The sequence below is a fragment of the Anthonomus grandis genome, chromosome 8 (assembly GCF_022605725.1).
Source record: "Anthonomus grandis grandis chromosome 8, icAntGran1.3, whole genome shotgun sequence".
NCBI lineage: Eukaryota > Metazoa > Arthropoda > Insecta > Coleoptera > Curculionidae > Anthonomus > Anthonomus grandis.
In genome coordinates this window covers 18701739-18719454 of record NC_065553.1, presented here as the reverse complement: position 1 = coordinate 18719454, position 17716 = coordinate 18701739, and the positions used below count along the sequence as shown (strand labels likewise).

Genomic DNA, 17716 nt, shown 5'->3' with positions numbered 1-17716 from the left:
CGTTTTGAGAATAATAATTCATTATTTGGTTCCATTTTGGCACCTACACTGAGACTTGGACACACTAAGTAAACAAACCAAACCAAATTAAACACGGAAAAAGCGGCTTTCGATTATTCACTATAAGCCGGTACTTCATGAAGATCCTAGGATCGTCGCGAAAAGGCGGATTTCACAATAGAACTACGACATATACATAAAGAAAGTAAAATAAGACGAGGAGTTAATCCCATATATACACGAACATACCTGGACATAAATACCATAAATATACCTGGACTGCCAATTCAATGAAAACTAAATTACCACTACTAGGAGGCCGCCATTTTGCGTGATTGTGTCCTTGTTCGATGCTAGTCACTCTGACAAATTTCAGTTGTGCCAATTGTAGGGAATCAAAACAATTAAAGTTTTTGAGAGGTTATATTTACAAATACAAAATAGAAAATTACATTTGTGGTAATAAAATACATATATTAATAATAATATATATATATTTTAATAACATTTAGTTAAGAATTTAAGATAGTTACGTTAGATCTGTGATTTTTTTTGTACTTGTGGCTTAACGGAAATAATTCTCACCTAAAATGAGACAAAGTTTTAATTAACTTGGGATAGATGCATGCGCTTTCAAATATTTGTTTTATTATTCTGATAATCTTGAATCTTATAAATTCTAATACTAAATTTTTATTTTCTGTCTATTTTTATTATTACTTGACTTTTACTTCTATGTATAGTATTTTCACATTAATAGGTACAACCATCTATAAAGATCAAAATATAGATGATTTTATGAGGGTTTGTATTGTAAAGTAAAAATTAACAACTCTATATATTATTCCCATATCATAAACAACACAGACAGACAATTCACAATAATTCCGTTTTGAGAAACAGTGAACCAAATACGTTTAAATAAGGATCGTGATACAATATCCACGTATTAAATAAGGAGGAATCCCTATGAGTTTAAAAACAATTTTAATAAAAAAAATTAATTTAGTTCGTCTAACGTCAGTATCGTCAACTTGATTACGGTTATTTAATATATCGCTCCGTGTATAGAAGAACGTCATAACTCAAAAAAACTGCATTTTGTAGATAAATTATAAAAACAATTCATAATCTAACCCACAGAACACCGCAAGAGAGACTGTTCGTTTGGTCCTAATTTGGTGGAAGAACGTTGCGCTGGTCAGCAAAAAAAATAAGTACATAATTTCTATGCATATGTATGCTCTAAGAAAGTATCCTAATATTAGATTCATATGCCATAAATTCCTCGTATATCCCGTATATGCAAAATGAGGGAGATTGTGCACATTCCGTAATAGAACGGCAATTAAAGCGCTACTTAAAATCAAGCCCAATATATTTACCTAACGAGTACGTAACTTTAATTTGAACTGCAAAAAAAAGTGGTAAGCCTTTTCAAGTAAAGGAGCTAAGTTTTAAGGATTTGTTTGATTGAAAACATTTTAATGGAATGATTGGAAATTTTGTTGGACAGAATAAATTAAGCGACATCAGAATTCTTAAAATTGAAAAAAATTATCCACTTACAGTTTTTTATAAAACGTCGTATTCTCAGGAAGAAATTCCGGAAATGACGATCAAAGCAGTTCGAGGTAAAGTAACGTAATATCACAGACTCTTGAACCTGCATACAAGTCTAAAATAAAAACTAGTGAACGTAAGCGGTCAGATCTTCAAGATTTAGTAAATGATGCAGGCATTCCATCATGTTATGCAGATTTTTACAATAACCTATAATAAGTGCTATTTACCGTTTGTATCCTTATTAAAAGTGTACTTCCTTAATACAAAAAAAAAGATAAAGATTGCTTTTTATTTCAAATTTATTTCAGCGTCACAATATTAAAAAAGTTTAAATATTTTTCTTAAAAAAGTCACAATATAATATATGACGATAAAGTTGAAAAAAAAAATAATGCATTTTTTTCGGAGATGAAAGACACGAGTGTTCATAAATCATAAATTTTTCAATTCAAATGTAAATCTCATGTCACTTGTTAACCACTATACTTTGAGGTCTAAAATCACATTAAAAGCATTTAATTTGTCTGCAAGGTTAAATTGTTACAAAAGAGTAAAAAATCATTAATCTTTAAACCGCTATTTTGACAAATAATAATTTTTGGGTTATGACGTTCTTCTATAAACAGAGCGATATATTTTGTTGGCAACACTGAAAATGTTCAGAGTGACCAACATCAAAAGGACACAACCACTATAAAAATGGCGACCACCATGCAGTGGTCATTTTTGGGTATCGTGGCCATATGCATTAGCAGTCCAGGTATATTTATTAAGTTCGTATATGTATACGAGTTCGTATATGTATACGAGTATACCCTTCGTAGCCATTGCAAGTTATTAAAAAATAAATATGAATATTAAAAGCCCTACTTCATAGTTTTCTAATTTAGTGATTCGAGAAGCGCTGAAATATATTATTTTTTTTTTAATTTTCCTTCAATCCACATGTCAGTACACCTAAATAAAAAAAGGAAACAACAGAATATTATGTTGAACTAAACACCTTGTAACCTCCACGCAAAATTTTGTGCAAAATAGCGATGACCTAGGCGCAATACCTCGTATCAACATTTTAACAACTTTTCAGGAGAGACAAAAAATTTTTTTTTTTTTATTACAAGACGCTCCTATGCAATTTTTATTTACCTAGCTAAAAATCGTATTTGTAAGACAATTTTATTCACAAAAATTATTTACATTAGTTTTTTTAGCTATGCAGTTTTAAACGTGGTATTGCTTATTGAATTACATGTTGATAAGTGCTATTTGCCCAAGAATACAATAAAAATAAAATGCAACAGATTTTGTAAATATCGAACTTGATCTAAAAAGTCAATTTTATATTCTATGGTGCTATCAGGATAATAATGAAGTTCTTTTAGATTATTGACAGTGGGATCATCGGTACACGCCCTGGTCTTATGCTTCTGTATCGCATGAGATTTTTATTAGCGTAGTCTTTAAATATTTTATGTGTCAACATTTCTACAATTAATGGGTTCCGCTTTTTTCTTGCTTCGCGGGTTTTGATAATGTAGTCATATGGTAATGAAATTTATTGATTTTTTAGTTTTCTCTCTATCAGGCTATGGACAGCATCGCACTCTATTTGGGTGTGCCCGGGTTCCAGATATTTGGGTGCCACAGGTTTTTTGTTTTTAACAGAATATTGCAGTAGTGATGCATTTGAAAGTTCCACAATCCGATTTTGGCAGCGGCACTCATCAGTCCAAAATATCACTGGTAAATTATCTTGACAATACTTTTCCAAATGATTAATAATAATTGTAGTAAATATAGAAGAACATAAATCCCTCTTAAGTAACTCGGAAAAGCACCAATAACTTAAAACCTTTTGTTTATCTTCCTGACACTTTTTTTGGCATATTTTATATAAGTTTGCCTTTGACTGAAAATTATATTCAAGGTAGTGCTTTGTGGAATCTTTTCTGCAATAGTGTGCAGGCATTTTGGAAAGTTTTTTAAAAAATGCTTTTAAATAATTTAATTGTTCCTCCAGTCCAATTTCCATTTCTTTTTTAGGTCGGGGAGCATCCTTTAAGGATTTTCTAGTTTTTTTGGAAACATCGGCGGTAGGAACAATACCATTTTCATTTTTTTTCTTCGTTCACTCCTAGTGTAGTTTTTTTGCAAACTTGTTTTTTTTCTGTATCAACTTGTAAGAAATAGTCGTATGTTAAACTGCGTCTGGAATTTTCAACATACTTTCTTTCAGTAGATTTAATATTCATAAGCGCAATGACATATATCTTTCTTTGGTCCCAGTTCATTCTTATCCAAAAGCTGGAAAAAATTTGGTTTTGTTCTTCTTCAGATATTGAGCCCCAAAATCTAGTTTATTTTCATATATCGCTTTCATCGTTATGCCGTTCATTTAAACCTGGCCCTTGTTCTTCTGTATCTCAACTAAGGTTTTTTTCATTAAAAATACACTCAGAATTGCCCGGGACATCTTCTTCTTCATAAGTAACAAAATCTGCATCATTTCCTTTATTTACCACTTTTTTATCTACTGTCCCAACAAAATAAAAAATAAATTGACCTTTTTACTATTTATACTAAAGAGTGATGTAACGGATCATTTTCCTATTGCACTGAAACTACAGAAAATTGATAACAATTCAAAAAAATCATGCGATAAATCTTTTGTTATATCTATAGACTATAATAAATTAAATAAAACTCTGGAAGAGGCAAACTGGGAAGTTGTTTACGATAAAGACCAAAGCGAGGAGACATATGAACTTTTTCAAAATATAATAAAAAATGCTATACAATTGGCAAGTACAAAGGTAAATTTTACATCAAAAAATAAAAAACTAAAACCCTGGATCACATCTGGTTTAATTAATTCCATCCGATACCGAGACAAATTAAAAATATCTTATCTAAAAAATAAAAATAATATAACTCTGTTAAATGAGTATAAGAGTTACCGTAATATTTTAAATATGCTAATAAAACAAACAAAAAACTCGTACTTTCAAAAAAAGTTTAATTAAACTAAACAAAGTCCTAAAAAAATGTGGAAAATTATAAATGAGGAACTGAATACTAATCAAAATATGAATAAAAACAAAATATCACTTAGATGTGAAAATAACACGATTCAATCTGATAAAAAAGATGTAGCAAATATTTTTAATACATTTTTTATAAACGTAGGAAAAACAATGTCAAGTAAATTAAATTGTAATAAAAAAAATAAGTTTTCCCGCTTAAATTGTACCACTATGTTTTTAACGCCTATTACTGAGGATGAAGTTCTAAAAAATATAAATGCTCTAAAAAACTATTCTGCACCGGGGTTAGATGGATTAAAGAGTACCTTACTTAAGCAAATACGGAATAATATTGCAAAACCCTTGACCCATGTTTTTAATTGTATTATTTTAACAGGAATAATTCCGAATGAATTGAAGAAGTCAGTGGTTGTTCCGATATATAAGGGAAATGACGTGTGTTCTCCAGGCAACTATCGCCCAATATCACTTATTAGTAATATAGCAAAAATACTTGAAGCTTGTATACGCATTAGGTTTTCAAAACACTTACAGAAAAACAACATTTTATCTCCCAACCAATATGGTTTTAGAGAGGGTAAGTCAACTGAAGAGGCACTATTTGAGGTAACAAATCATATTTGTAAAACTATTGAAAAAAATCAAAAACCGTTAGCTATATTTTTAGATTTGGCTAAAGCCTTCGACTCGGTATCACACGATATTCTACTTGATAAATTAGACGACTACGGGATAAGGAGATTAAGCTGGACTCTTATAAAAAATTATCTTACTGAAAGAAAGCAATGTGTTAGGGTGGAGGATGAGTATAGTGTTTTTGAAACAATAAATTGTGGTGTTCCACAAGGTACTGTACTGGGGCCTCTTCTATTCACCCTCTACATCAATGAACTTCTTTTTCTTAGTACATCTGGAAAACTTGTATCATACGCGGACGACACTGTTTTGTTGGTAAAGGGTGATAACTGGGCGAATGCTGTGGAGAGAGCAACTTCAGATTTTGCAATGGTTCGTCGGTGGCTGGAAGAAAATCGTTTAGCAGTAAATATTGAAAAAACAAAATTTATGAGTTTTAGCATTCTCGATAACCATCAAATTAATACAGATGTACTAAAAATACACACATATCAGTGCATATTAAAGGAGAAGCCATGTGCTTGCATGGAAACCTTAAGTAGGACTCCATGTATAAAGTATTTGGGTATTTTTATCGATCAAAATATTAAATGGGAAAAACATATAGAAAGTATTAATATAAAAATTCGTAAACTAATTTTTAAATTTTATCATCTTAGAAATTGTATGCCTCTCCACATTTTAAAAATGTTATAAACATCCTTGGCTAAATCAGTCATTAGATATGGAATATCAATATGGGGAGGATCATTTGCCAGTACCATAAATATTTTAAACATTACTCAAAAATACCTTTTACGAGTAATTTTAAGAAAACATCCCAGATGCTCCTCAAACCGTTTATACCAAGAAGCGCGCGTTTTTACAATACAGCAAATGTATGCTAAGTCAGTGCTAATGTTTGTCTATAAATATCCTGATTTGCGGCGACCGATAGAGAACTTGGGTTGCTATACTAGAAGCCAAGCAGTGCATTCTGTTAGTGTGCCTTTTCTGACAAGAGCGACTACTCAAAGGTTTTTAACATACCTTGGCCCAAAATTTTTTAACCTTCTTCCAAGTAGTATTAGAAAAGTTCGAAATATACATATGTTTAGTAGAGAAATAAATAGGTTGCTTCATGAAAACTTTGAAGTTTTTGCTACGGTGTTGCGTAGATAATTATTTATTTGCAAATTAAATATAGGGTATATGCAGCTTTATCAGTATATTTGTGGTTAAGATCTGTTATTCTGACTAGGGCGATTTAAATCATTAGTTCATTTAATCATTATTTTGGTTTATTCTTTGGTTTTAATATAGTTAGTATATAGTATAATATAGTATATAGTATATTGGTATATTTGGTATATAGTATATAACTTTAAGTGAATTGTGAATTATATATATTATCTTCTTAATTACTTTTGTTTTGTACACACACAGATTCTAATCTAGGTGTACATCTATTTATACTTTTGTGAGTTTTGTAAAATTATTGTAAATTATTGTAAATAAATTTGATTTGATTTGTTCGATTGTAATTTTTAGGTATTTCTTCATTTATTATAGCCTTTTCTTTATCATCAGGCTTTTGAAAAATGATTTTTATGTTATTTTCTATAGAATAAGACTGAAAATTCTCTAAAACCTGTAGCTTTTCAAAAAGAAAACTGCTTTGCACTGCCTGTTGAAGTATGTCATTATCTCTAATTGTATTTGTTTCTTCTGTCATGCATTCTGTTAATAAATCTGATGAAGATTCCTGGTTATTAAAACTGTCTGTGTCATATTTGAGAGGTTGTGTGTTTTCGCCAGGGCCGTGCCTAGGGGGTGGCTGGTTCGTGCCCCGCACGAAGGCGCCATGCGATAGGGGCGCCAAAATGAAGAATCAAAAATAAAAAATTATAAAAAAAAAGACACAAGCAACATAACATTTGCGAGTACATATATTATCCAATATCCAAGCAAATCGTTCGCAAAACAATTATTCCAATATTGGTAACTATAAATTAAGTTTAAATTTATTTTAAAAATTATTTTGCTTTTTATACACTATTCAGTTTTAGAAAAAATTAATAAGTATGATTAATTTGTAATTGCTATTGGGATTATAACGTATGCCATATGTTTTGCTGACAATGACTTTTCCTATTCGGGCGTTAGCGTTCCGGCAAGACGACAGTGAGCGATCCTTGCTGTCTATTGTCTTTGGTATAAATTGATAATGGATTAGCCAAAATAGCGTGCTGCGCATCTTCTCCCTCCTGATTACTGTCCGGTACGGTATGCATCCGGTACGGTACGGCATTAGTTGGCATTCCGGCTCGCCTGTTTTCTGTTTGTTTTGATTTTTGCTGTCTAGTGTTTTATCCCGACTTGGTTGGCAATTGGATCGATCCAGGCAATGACTTCATTATCATTTATTAATGCTCGGTAGTTTGTTACTTACTGTTTGTTAATTTGGTTTATTTGTTTGTTACAAAACTGTTAAATAAGTTAATAAAAACGCCTCTCCTCCTAGTCTGATCTGATATAAGGTATGTTTATTTTTATTTATTTTAGTTATAGGTAAAATGTATTATACCGGATATTGCATTTTGCATTGCATAGCTAGGCAAGACTCATAAATTTTTTTGATATAGACGTCTTTAATTATTTTTAAATTAAATTAAATATTATTTAATTACAGTGTTAATTACTTAGAAAAAAACCATCCGGAAGTGAATTTAAAAAGAGAAAGCAGATGCGGCAGTCGGAAGAAAAAAAAATGGAAGGTGCCATACAAACATTTTTAAAACCCAAAGAAATAGGCAAAAATGAATCCAGTACGTCTAAAGTTAATTTTTCTAATCTCGATAGTACCAGTGCTAGTGATGAAGTCAGCTTTCCTTCGTGTAGTTCAAACAAGAACCAGGTAGACAATTCTTTAAATAATAGTTTGTGTGTTTCCTAAAAATTCAAACGGCAGAAGTTTTTCGTTGGCCTATTTTAAAAGAAAATTAAAGAACGGGGAGGAAATTTTAAGAGAATGGCTAAGATATTCAATAAAGATATTCATCAGGAGACCGTAGCTTTTCAAGGTTAAAATTAATAAAAAACTATTTGCGCTCAACTATGTCACAGGAAAGATTGAGTGTTCTTGCAGCAATCGCGATTGAACAAGACAGGCGGAAAAATAAGCTATTGTGAATTAATATCGGATTTTGCATGGAAAAAGGCAAGAAAGGCAACATTTTAATTCAGTATTTTTTAATATTTTTTAAAACCTATATAGGTCTGCATATGTTTCCTTATTTTCTTTTATGTTATAGGGACTTATTATTAATATGTGTTCCTGGAATTTTTTTTTTATTTAGTTTTGTAATATTTTATGTTAATGTATTGTGACTGAATGGTGTTTTTTTATGCTATGTTAATGTGCCCTTATTAAAATAAACGCTATATATGCTGTGTGCAATAAACTGTTATACGAAAAAAAATGTTGTCATTATTTTAGTGGTGGCGAGGGGCGCCAATAATTATCTTGCACGAAGGCGCCCTCACCCCTAGGAACGGCCCTGGTTTTCGCGTACTAGCATAACCAAGCGTTTATCCCTGGATGTCATGGTGGAAAACTAAAAAAAAAAGTTTTTTAACCCCAAGGGTCCTTGGCCTTGGTTCGACAAGGTCGGATCAGCTATATTATCGCATAAATAGTGCAAAATTACTTTAAATAATTTACAATTGCCATTTGAAATACAACGTAACAAAAATTTATATAAAATTGTAATACCCTGTATTAACAAAAGCAACTTTAAACGTAATTTTAACCGGCTTTGATTTTGATATTGGACAAAATTAATATAAAAACAAATAAAAGAAACAAACCTAATGCGTTTTGCAGATAGACTAAACCGAAACTTATCTTTGTTTTTCACAAGAAAACAAAAAAAATCACTAGAGCAAAAACCACCTATCCTATGTAAAAACTGTTGATACAAGCTATTTCCACTAGGTTACCGACTCGCGTTGATACCTGTTGCGGACACCGTTTTCACGCGTTCATTTTGGAAGTAGTGCGTTAAGCTTTTGATAAATAGCGCAAAATCTTCCATCTAATATCAGGAACATAATAACTCGAATTAGCCAATTTGATTGATACGAGGTATTGCGCCTAGGCCATCGATATGAGAATGAATTATTATTGTTAAGATTTTATAGCAAAATTTAGTACCTAGGTATTATAGACATGTTACATGTCAATTAAATTCTACCAAAACATGTTAGATAATAAAAGATGCTTTACAGTTTGTAGGTATAATAAATAATAAATATCCTTTCGGAGTATAATAAATAATAAATAATAATAAATAATAAGGTATAATAATAAATAATAAATATATCTATGGCCTAGAGGTATTCTGGTGAACCATTTTCAGAATGTTCAGCGCCAATTCCTGGCACAAATATAGAACCTGAAGCTATAGAGCCAGTAAGGAATATTTCTAATTCTGACACACTCCTCAGGGTGTTCCATATAAATATAAGGTCTCTGCGTAATAAATATCTGCAATTAGAAGCTTTTATCAATGACAAAAATATTACCATGTTATGTATTACTGAGCATTGGATGTCATCAATAGAATTAGAAGCCATACAAATAGAAGGTTTTACATTAGTGGCATTTTCAACTAGGCAGCGTCACATAGGTGGAGGTACAGCTATATTTGTAAAAAATGCACATTCATCTTTTGTGATTCCTAATTTTAACCTAGCACCTAACATTGATTTGTGTTTTGAATACTCTGTGATTTTTATAGAATGTTTTAATTTATATGTATTGACTATTTATAGATCTCCCTCGGGAAATTTTGACACTTTTTTGCGGGCTTTGGAAGGGAAACTTAATGAATTGGGTATGGCGAGGAGCATGCTGGTGGCGGGTGACTTTAATGTGCACTTTGGGACTGTCGACAACAGGGTTGCTCCTTTGTGTGATGCTCTGGGTGGTTATGGCTTGCATCATCTATTTCAGGCAGCAACTAGACAGGGTGTTTGCTTGGATAATGTCTTTGTAAGTCCCCATATCAATGTACTTTCATCACTTGTTGTACAACCCAATATCTCAGACCATGATGGTCAGCAGGTTGACTTTTCAGTACCTACATCCCGTAGTTTAATACATACAAAAAAAATATGCCGGCCTGTAACACAACATGGGCTTTTTAATTTCCATAACATTATTTCAGATACACCTTGGCATTTTGTATCAGAGCCTAACATATTGGTTGAAGAAAAGTTTATCACATTTCTAAACATTTTACAGGATACATGCTTGAAGTGTTTTCCCATAAAGCAGTTTACTGTGAGATCAGATCAATCCAATAATATTTCCTGGTTTAGTGACGAGCTTAGAGGGATGCGTGAGAGGCTTAGGTTTCTTGAATTGGTGAGTAAACAATACACAGATGTATATCATAAAAATGTGTTTCTTCAGTACAGAAATAAATACAACAAAGCAATAAAAGTAGCAAAAATTAAAGCAAATGACCGACTCATTCAATCTTCAAGTAATCCTGGTCGCACTATGTGGCAAGTCATAAATAAATCTTGTGGCAATAAAACTGGAAGGGTTAGAGATTGTAGTCTTACAGCGAATGATTTTAACAACTTCTTTTTGGGTGTAGGTCAGGGTATCATGTCAGGAATGCCAATTTCAAATATTGATCCAATATCATTGATTCCCAAACATGATATTGTTTTTTCTTTCAATGAAGTATCCTATAACAAAGTCCGTGATATTATCTCCAGCCTCAAAAATAAAAATAGTAAGGATATTTTTGGTCTAAATGTTAAAATATTAAAATCAATTACAAATGAAATTATTGTTCCACTTACAAATTTAATCAATCTGTGCCTTAAAGAATCATGCTTTCCATCTGTTTTAAAGGAGGCACTTGTAATTCCTTTGTTTAAGAAGGGTGATTGCAATAAACCAGATAATTACAGGCCTTTTTTTTTTTTATATCTCTTTTACCAATTGTGTCCAAGATTTTAGAGAGGTGTCTAGCTGAACAGATTGTGGACTTCTTTGAAAAAAACAACTTATTTAGCAAATGTCAATTTGGTTTTCGTAAAGACAAAAGTACAGTTCTGGGTGTCTTGGATTTGGTTTCAGATATTCTTGAAGGTTTTCAAAATTTTCAATATGACACAGTTCTTTGCTGCGACCTGAGTAAAGCTTTTGATTGCGTCGACCATGGGATCCTTCTTGGAAAGCTCAAAGCCTATAATTTTAATCCATCAAGCGTTCAACTTATGAAATCTTACCTTGAGGGCAGGTGTCAGTCTGTGAGTTTTGCTGGGGTGGCGTCGGCAATAGGCGATATTACAATGGGTGTGCCTCAGGGGTCAATTCTGGGACCCATTCTTTTTTTAATATATATCAATGATCTTCCACTAATTAGTGAATATGCAAAATTTACCCTCTTTGCCGATGACACCACAGTATCCTTTCGGGCTGACACTCTGGGTGCTTCCCTGGAGGGATCCCTGGTGGCGCGGGAAGGAGTTGAAAGCTGGTTCTGCAGCAATCGGCTTCTCATGAACTCAGATAAGACACTTAAAATCATTTTCTCTATGAGGGAACTTGGGCAGGTAGACCAACGTTTACATTGGGGTCATCACATCAACCAACTGACTTTAAAGCTAAACAAAGCTGCCTATCTAATAAGAGGGCTCAGTGATAGGGTCTCAGCAGCAGTTCTGAGAACTGCATACTTTGGTGTTTTCCATTCACACTTGTCATATAGTATTCTAGCCTGGGGACATGCATCTGATACCAAACGTGTGTTCGGTATACAGAGAAGGGTGATAAGGGTACTAGCTGGTCTTGCATATAGGGAGGACTGCAAGGCAGCCTTTAAACAACTTGGCATTCTCACCCTGCCCTCAGTGTACATTTTGGAAAACCTTCTGTATGTAAAACGTAATACTCAGTCTTTTACTACTCACCAAGATATACATGGCTATAATACTCATCATAGAACTGACTTTGTACCTCCTTACTGCCGTCTGGAAAGGTGTCGGGATGGACCGGGCTTTTGGGGAATAAAATTATTTAATGCTCTTCCCTCTGAAATAAAATACTTACCTCTAAACAGTTTTAAAACAAAAATCAAAAAAGTTTTATTAGTGAATGCTTTTTATTCATTAGAGGAGTTTTTTAACCACATATTTTAAGGTGATTTTACTGTGTTTTTATAACATCATTTATTGTTTTAGTTATAGTCGAATTTTAATTTAATGTTCTTAGTGTTAGTACTGTTAAGTAGTCTATTTTGACTTTACCTATGTATTTTTTGACTTGTGTAAAATTTATATTACTGGCATCAATAAAAATTATGATTATGATTATTATTATGATTATGATTATGGAGGTAATGTTGCTATCTTACCGCCATCTATATATCGAGGAGTAGAAGAGCTTTTTCAGTGTTCCTTCAATACCCCAAGTTTCCAAGGTCCTGCTTATGCCTACTTATAGAAATCTTCCCCATTCAATGTTGTGTCGAGCGTATGCTTTCTGCCTCCTCCAATAGATGTCGCTCCCATTACCTAATTGTCAATGTAACATTTGGTTTTTGTCATTTTTGTCAATGTCAAATTTTAATTGTCATGTTCTGGCTCTTTAGTGCAGCAGATTGCACCTTGCAGTTTTTTTTTGCTATTGCGTTTTTTCATCGTGTTTTGACCGGCAGGTGCGCTGTATCACTCTATTATCCCATATAGAAATCGACCGTATCAAAAAAATATTTGCCGCGCAAAAAAGGGTCCCCCGACCTACCGTAATCGGTCTTGGATTAAATTATTCCTCCCTAATTCGTGGTGTATTCTCTTGCAGGATTACTATTGATAAAAACCGATAACATGAGTCGATTAACGCTAATCCTTCAACGACCTATGATGTGTCATCTAGGCAGAGTTAACAAATCCTGATATATTATAAATAAACAATTTACTGTGGCTTAGTTGAGTTATAACCCAAATGGACAATAATAATGCCACTGCAGGCATCGAAACTGCCTAAGGACTGTAAGGTAAGTCCTCCAGCTTTGTATAAATCAGACTGCTCATTATAACCAAAGCAACAATCTTGTTGTCGAGATACTAGTGATATAACACCAGCCCCTCTAGACCTTTTAAGTGTAATTTCACCTCTACAAACTTTATTATTATAATATATAATTTCAAGTCCTCCTCGATTTATTTATTATTTTAGAGACATTTTCTAAAACAAAAACTAAAAAACTGTTTTCTGAATCAATATCACTCAATCAGTTTAATTAAACCAGAGAATGGCATAAGCATGCAGATACTAGATATAGTGAAAAAATATAATTGAAATAGTAGATATGACTACTGTTTGCTAATTATAGATTTAAGTGCAGCAAGTAAGTAATTATATATAGAGGAAATGATAATAATTATTACAATGTAGCTGGTAATAATTTTTACTGCACTGACAGTAAATAAAACTGCTCATAAAAACATAAAATGTTATTTGCTACCTTTTTTTTTTAAGTATGTGAACATTTAAATTATAAAAACCTTTTTAACCTAGGATAAATATATGGTCAAATTTAATTAATATTCTTGGATTAGTTTTTAAAGTAAATGTCGAGACATTTTTAGGTATATTACAAGAAAGGCTTAGGAAGTTTGTCATAACCGAAAGTGAGTGACACATATTTCAAAATTGATAATTGTGTGTAAACATTTTTAGGCCATATGACACATCTTGCAATTATTCTCTATTCTATGTGCAGATCTCTGTTCCATAAATATTCCAATGCAGTCCTCAATGTCATAAATCTCTAAGATGTTCCTGATATCTTTTTTTATATCATTGATCTGGTGGTTTCATTTATCAGAGTTTGCTGAAATTATGTATTTGAAGAACTAAAATATTCCTGATGTATTCTAAGAATGTCATCATGAAAAGCTCTTATGTAATGTTCCAGGTAATTTTATATTACAACCAGATACTGATATGTTAGCAGGTTCAAGCAGGCTCAAATTTTATTAATAGTGATGGATTAGTTATCATTTTTTAAAAAATATCAAACATTTTCAGGTATGTTAAAAAATGTGTAGAAAGCTTAGAAGTTTAGTGAAACTGAAAGTAAATGAAATATATTTAAAAAAATCGATAATGGTGTTTATACATGTTGGACCATATGATACATCACCTAACCATCACTTATTCTATTTTAATATCTCATATTCCTGGTTTTAATTTTAGTAATAAAAATTCCAATGTAGTGATTGAGTTGTCATTAAGCCCAAAGTAATTTGTGTTTTCTTTTTTCATTTCTCTAACTCAGTGACCTCATTTCAGAATTTTCTGAATTTCTACAAAATATGTATTTAAAGAAGTAAAACATGCCTGGTATATTCAGAAAATATCATTATGATATGCTCTTATTATGAAATGCTCTGGGTAGTTTTATATTACAAAACTTGAAGAATCTAAACCAATACAAAAATTCTTACTATGAAATAATGGAAATTTATACTCACAGATTCCATATTACAGATATTTGTCTTTAATGTAAAGCATCACAGATCAATTATGCTTATATCTATAAAAATTTCATAGCTGGTGTATGTGTTTCCTTAAGCTCAAGATTATAGTAAGCTTTCTTCACTGAAATTTTTTTAAAAGGTTTGCTGAAAGGAGGTATATTTATCAAAAATAAAGACTATACATTATTACGATTACTTTAAATAAAAATTTTATATTCAAATTTAAATAGTTTATTGTCCAACAGGAAAATTCCCAATTACAAGACAATCGAAATAATTAAAATTAAAACAGGACAAGTTATAAGCACCTTAAATAAGTATTACAAAAAAATAATATAAAAAAATAATATAAGATCCAATATAGAGTGATGACAAAATTTAAAATTTAGAACAATAGCATAATTGTAAGAACATAAGACACACTAACCAAATGATACAATCACAGAAAAATAATCAGGCAACATTCAAATTAAGAGAGGAACACATCCTTTTTTTAAAAACATATTCAGTGCTGCTAAAGATGTCAACATCTATAGCATTCATCTGATTATACCATGTACAAGCACAGCACAGTGGACCTTTGCTGGACAGATTTGTTAAGTTAAGAGAGGTATAAAATACATGGTGCCTCCTTGTATTGGCAGGAGGAACAAATAGAGGTAGCCCTCTAAGAGCTCAGAACAATCAATTTTATTATTGCAAAGTTTATATAAAAATATCTGACTAGAGAGAATAGTATTTTGCTTTAGTGACAAATAGTTGAATCTATTCAGCAGGTACTCCTGTTCCACACCTCTTACTGGATATACTCCATCCAACTTAACAGAAAGTAACTTTAAGAATCTGTGCTGTACATACTCCAGTGTGTTAACATGAACATCATAGATGGGAAACTACAACATAGAGCCATACATTAATTTAGACTTTACTAATGAATTGTACAATACAGTCAAGCTGGATATATTCTTAAATTGAGAAGTGGACCTTACTATAAACCCGAGGGATTTTATGGCTGAACCAGTGACCTGTGCTACATGCTGGTTTAATGTGAGCCTCTTATCTACTTCAATGCCCAAATCCTTCACTGAAGAACAGTCTAGCAACTGAGAACCACTCAATATAAAATCTCTTCATGAAGAATGGAAATTGTCATTTTTTTTCATTTGTCACAGTTTAGGGGTAGTTTATTTCTTTCCCACCATTCAAATACTCTGTTCATGTCCTCTTGCAGCTTCAGGCAGTCCAGCATAGTACGAATGATACGAAATAACTTCAGATCATCAGCGAATAAAAGACAGAAACTCTCGATACAATCAACTAAATCATTAATAAATAGATTGAACAGCATTGGGGCGAGGTTACTGCCTTGGGCCGCACCACTCGAAGCCACGTAATACTCAGACCCAAAACCATTAAATTCAACATACTGAAGCCTGCCAGTCAGATATGAGATGAAGAACTCGACCAGACAAGGATGAAATCCAGCCAAAGCCAGCTTCCGTGCCAGCAAACCGTGATCCAGCCGATCAAAAGCCTTCGAGAAGTCTGTGTACAGCACATCCAACTGACTTTTCTGATTTATAGCTAGATATGCCGTTTCCAAGAAACAAGCCATATTAGTGACAGTAGATCTTTTCTGAAAGAAACCATGCTGCTTTTCTGTAATTATGTGCTTAATTTGAGGAGACAATTTATCGTGCACACATATCTTAAAGGCCTTCGAAAAATTAGAGAGAATTGACACCGGTCTGTATTCTGCCATGGTCGCCACTCTTAAACACTGGACATATTTTAACCTTTTTCCACTCTTCCGGAAATGTATTGGTCTTGAGTGATAAGTTGAAGATTTGTAAGAGTGGTACAGCCAGGGCCGATGCACAGTCACACAAAAGAAATGAAGGTATTTATTTATTTATTTATTTATTTATTAACGGAATCCATTTACAAAAGTATTACATAGCATACCCATACAAACATATATATTCAGAAACATTATATACAAATCTATCTATAAATCAGTGTAAGGTGTAGATGAGTTAATTAATTAAAGCCCCTATAAAATAATATTCTTTAACTGCCCCTTAAAAGATGCTATCCTAGAGTCAAAAAAGTTTATCTGTCCTGACAGACCATTAGCACTTCGAGCCATTCGTGTAATTGGCTCATTAGTGCCATAATTGGTATGGTGGAATGGGACTGAAAATATTTCTGATTGTCTATTCAATCTGGAAGGCACCCTAAGTTTAAAAAGAGACAATAACTCGGGACAATCTATAGTAGCATTTAAAACCTTATGCATAAAACATAAGTCGAGTAATGTTCTTCGTGACTCCAATGTGGGTAAGTTCAGGTTATCCCTGACCCACTGATAGTAATACTCCTGTCTCCTGTAACCACATCTAAAAGCCGCCACCCTTAAAAATTTATTTTGAGTTTTTTCAATCTGCTCAATGTAGCAGTTATATGACGGGGACCAGACAATTGAGCCATACTCCAAGATGGGCCTAACAAGAGAGCAATAAAGTAATTTAAAAGTAAACAAAGACAAATCAGTTGTAGACCGTTGGATAAAACCCAGGATTTTCATTGCCCTACCAGTCACCTGATTGATGTGACTTTTAAAAGACAACCTGGAGTCAATAAATATTCCTAAGTCAGAAACCTCTGTTTTGACACCAATTGCTACATTATTTATTTTATAAAGAAAAGCAATAGGGTTTCTTTGCTTAGAAAAAGTAATCTTATGGCACTTATTGATATTAAGGGACATTCTATTCAAGTGGCACCAATCAAAGAATAAATTGAGGTCTTTTTGCAGGAGCACAGCATCAGAAAGGGATGTGATAAGCCTAAATAGCTTCACATCATCAGCAAACATTAGCACACGACAATTTTCAAGTTTCCAAACTAAATCAATCAAA

The 17716-nt window shown here is 32.4% G+C and overlaps 2 protein-coding genes across 3 annotated transcripts in view; one reads left to right on the top strand and one right to left on the bottom strand.

Annotated features, from left to right (window-relative positions):
• Positions 1-12899, bottom strand: part of LOC126739814 (uncharacterized) — a 31211-nt gene extending 18312 nt beyond the window's left edge. The window contains exon 1 of the mRNA XM_050445633.1: positions 12665-12899. Within this exon, the coding sequence (XP_050301590.1) occupies positions 12665-12670 (6 nt within the window). The 5' untranslated portion in view covers positions 12671-12899. The remainder of the gene's footprint in view (positions 1-12664) is intronic.
• Positions 12887-17716, top strand: part of LOC126739999 (neuronal PAS domain-containing protein 2-like) — a 198408-nt gene continuing 193578 nt past the window's right edge. For both annotated transcript variants that reach the window (XM_050445850.1, XM_050445849.1), the window contains exon 1: positions 12887-13306. In XM_050445850.1, coding sequence (XP_050301807.1) covers positions 13268-13306 — 39 coding nt within the window. In that variant the 5' untranslated portion in view covers positions 12887-13267. The remainder of the gene's footprint in view (positions 13307-17716) is intronic.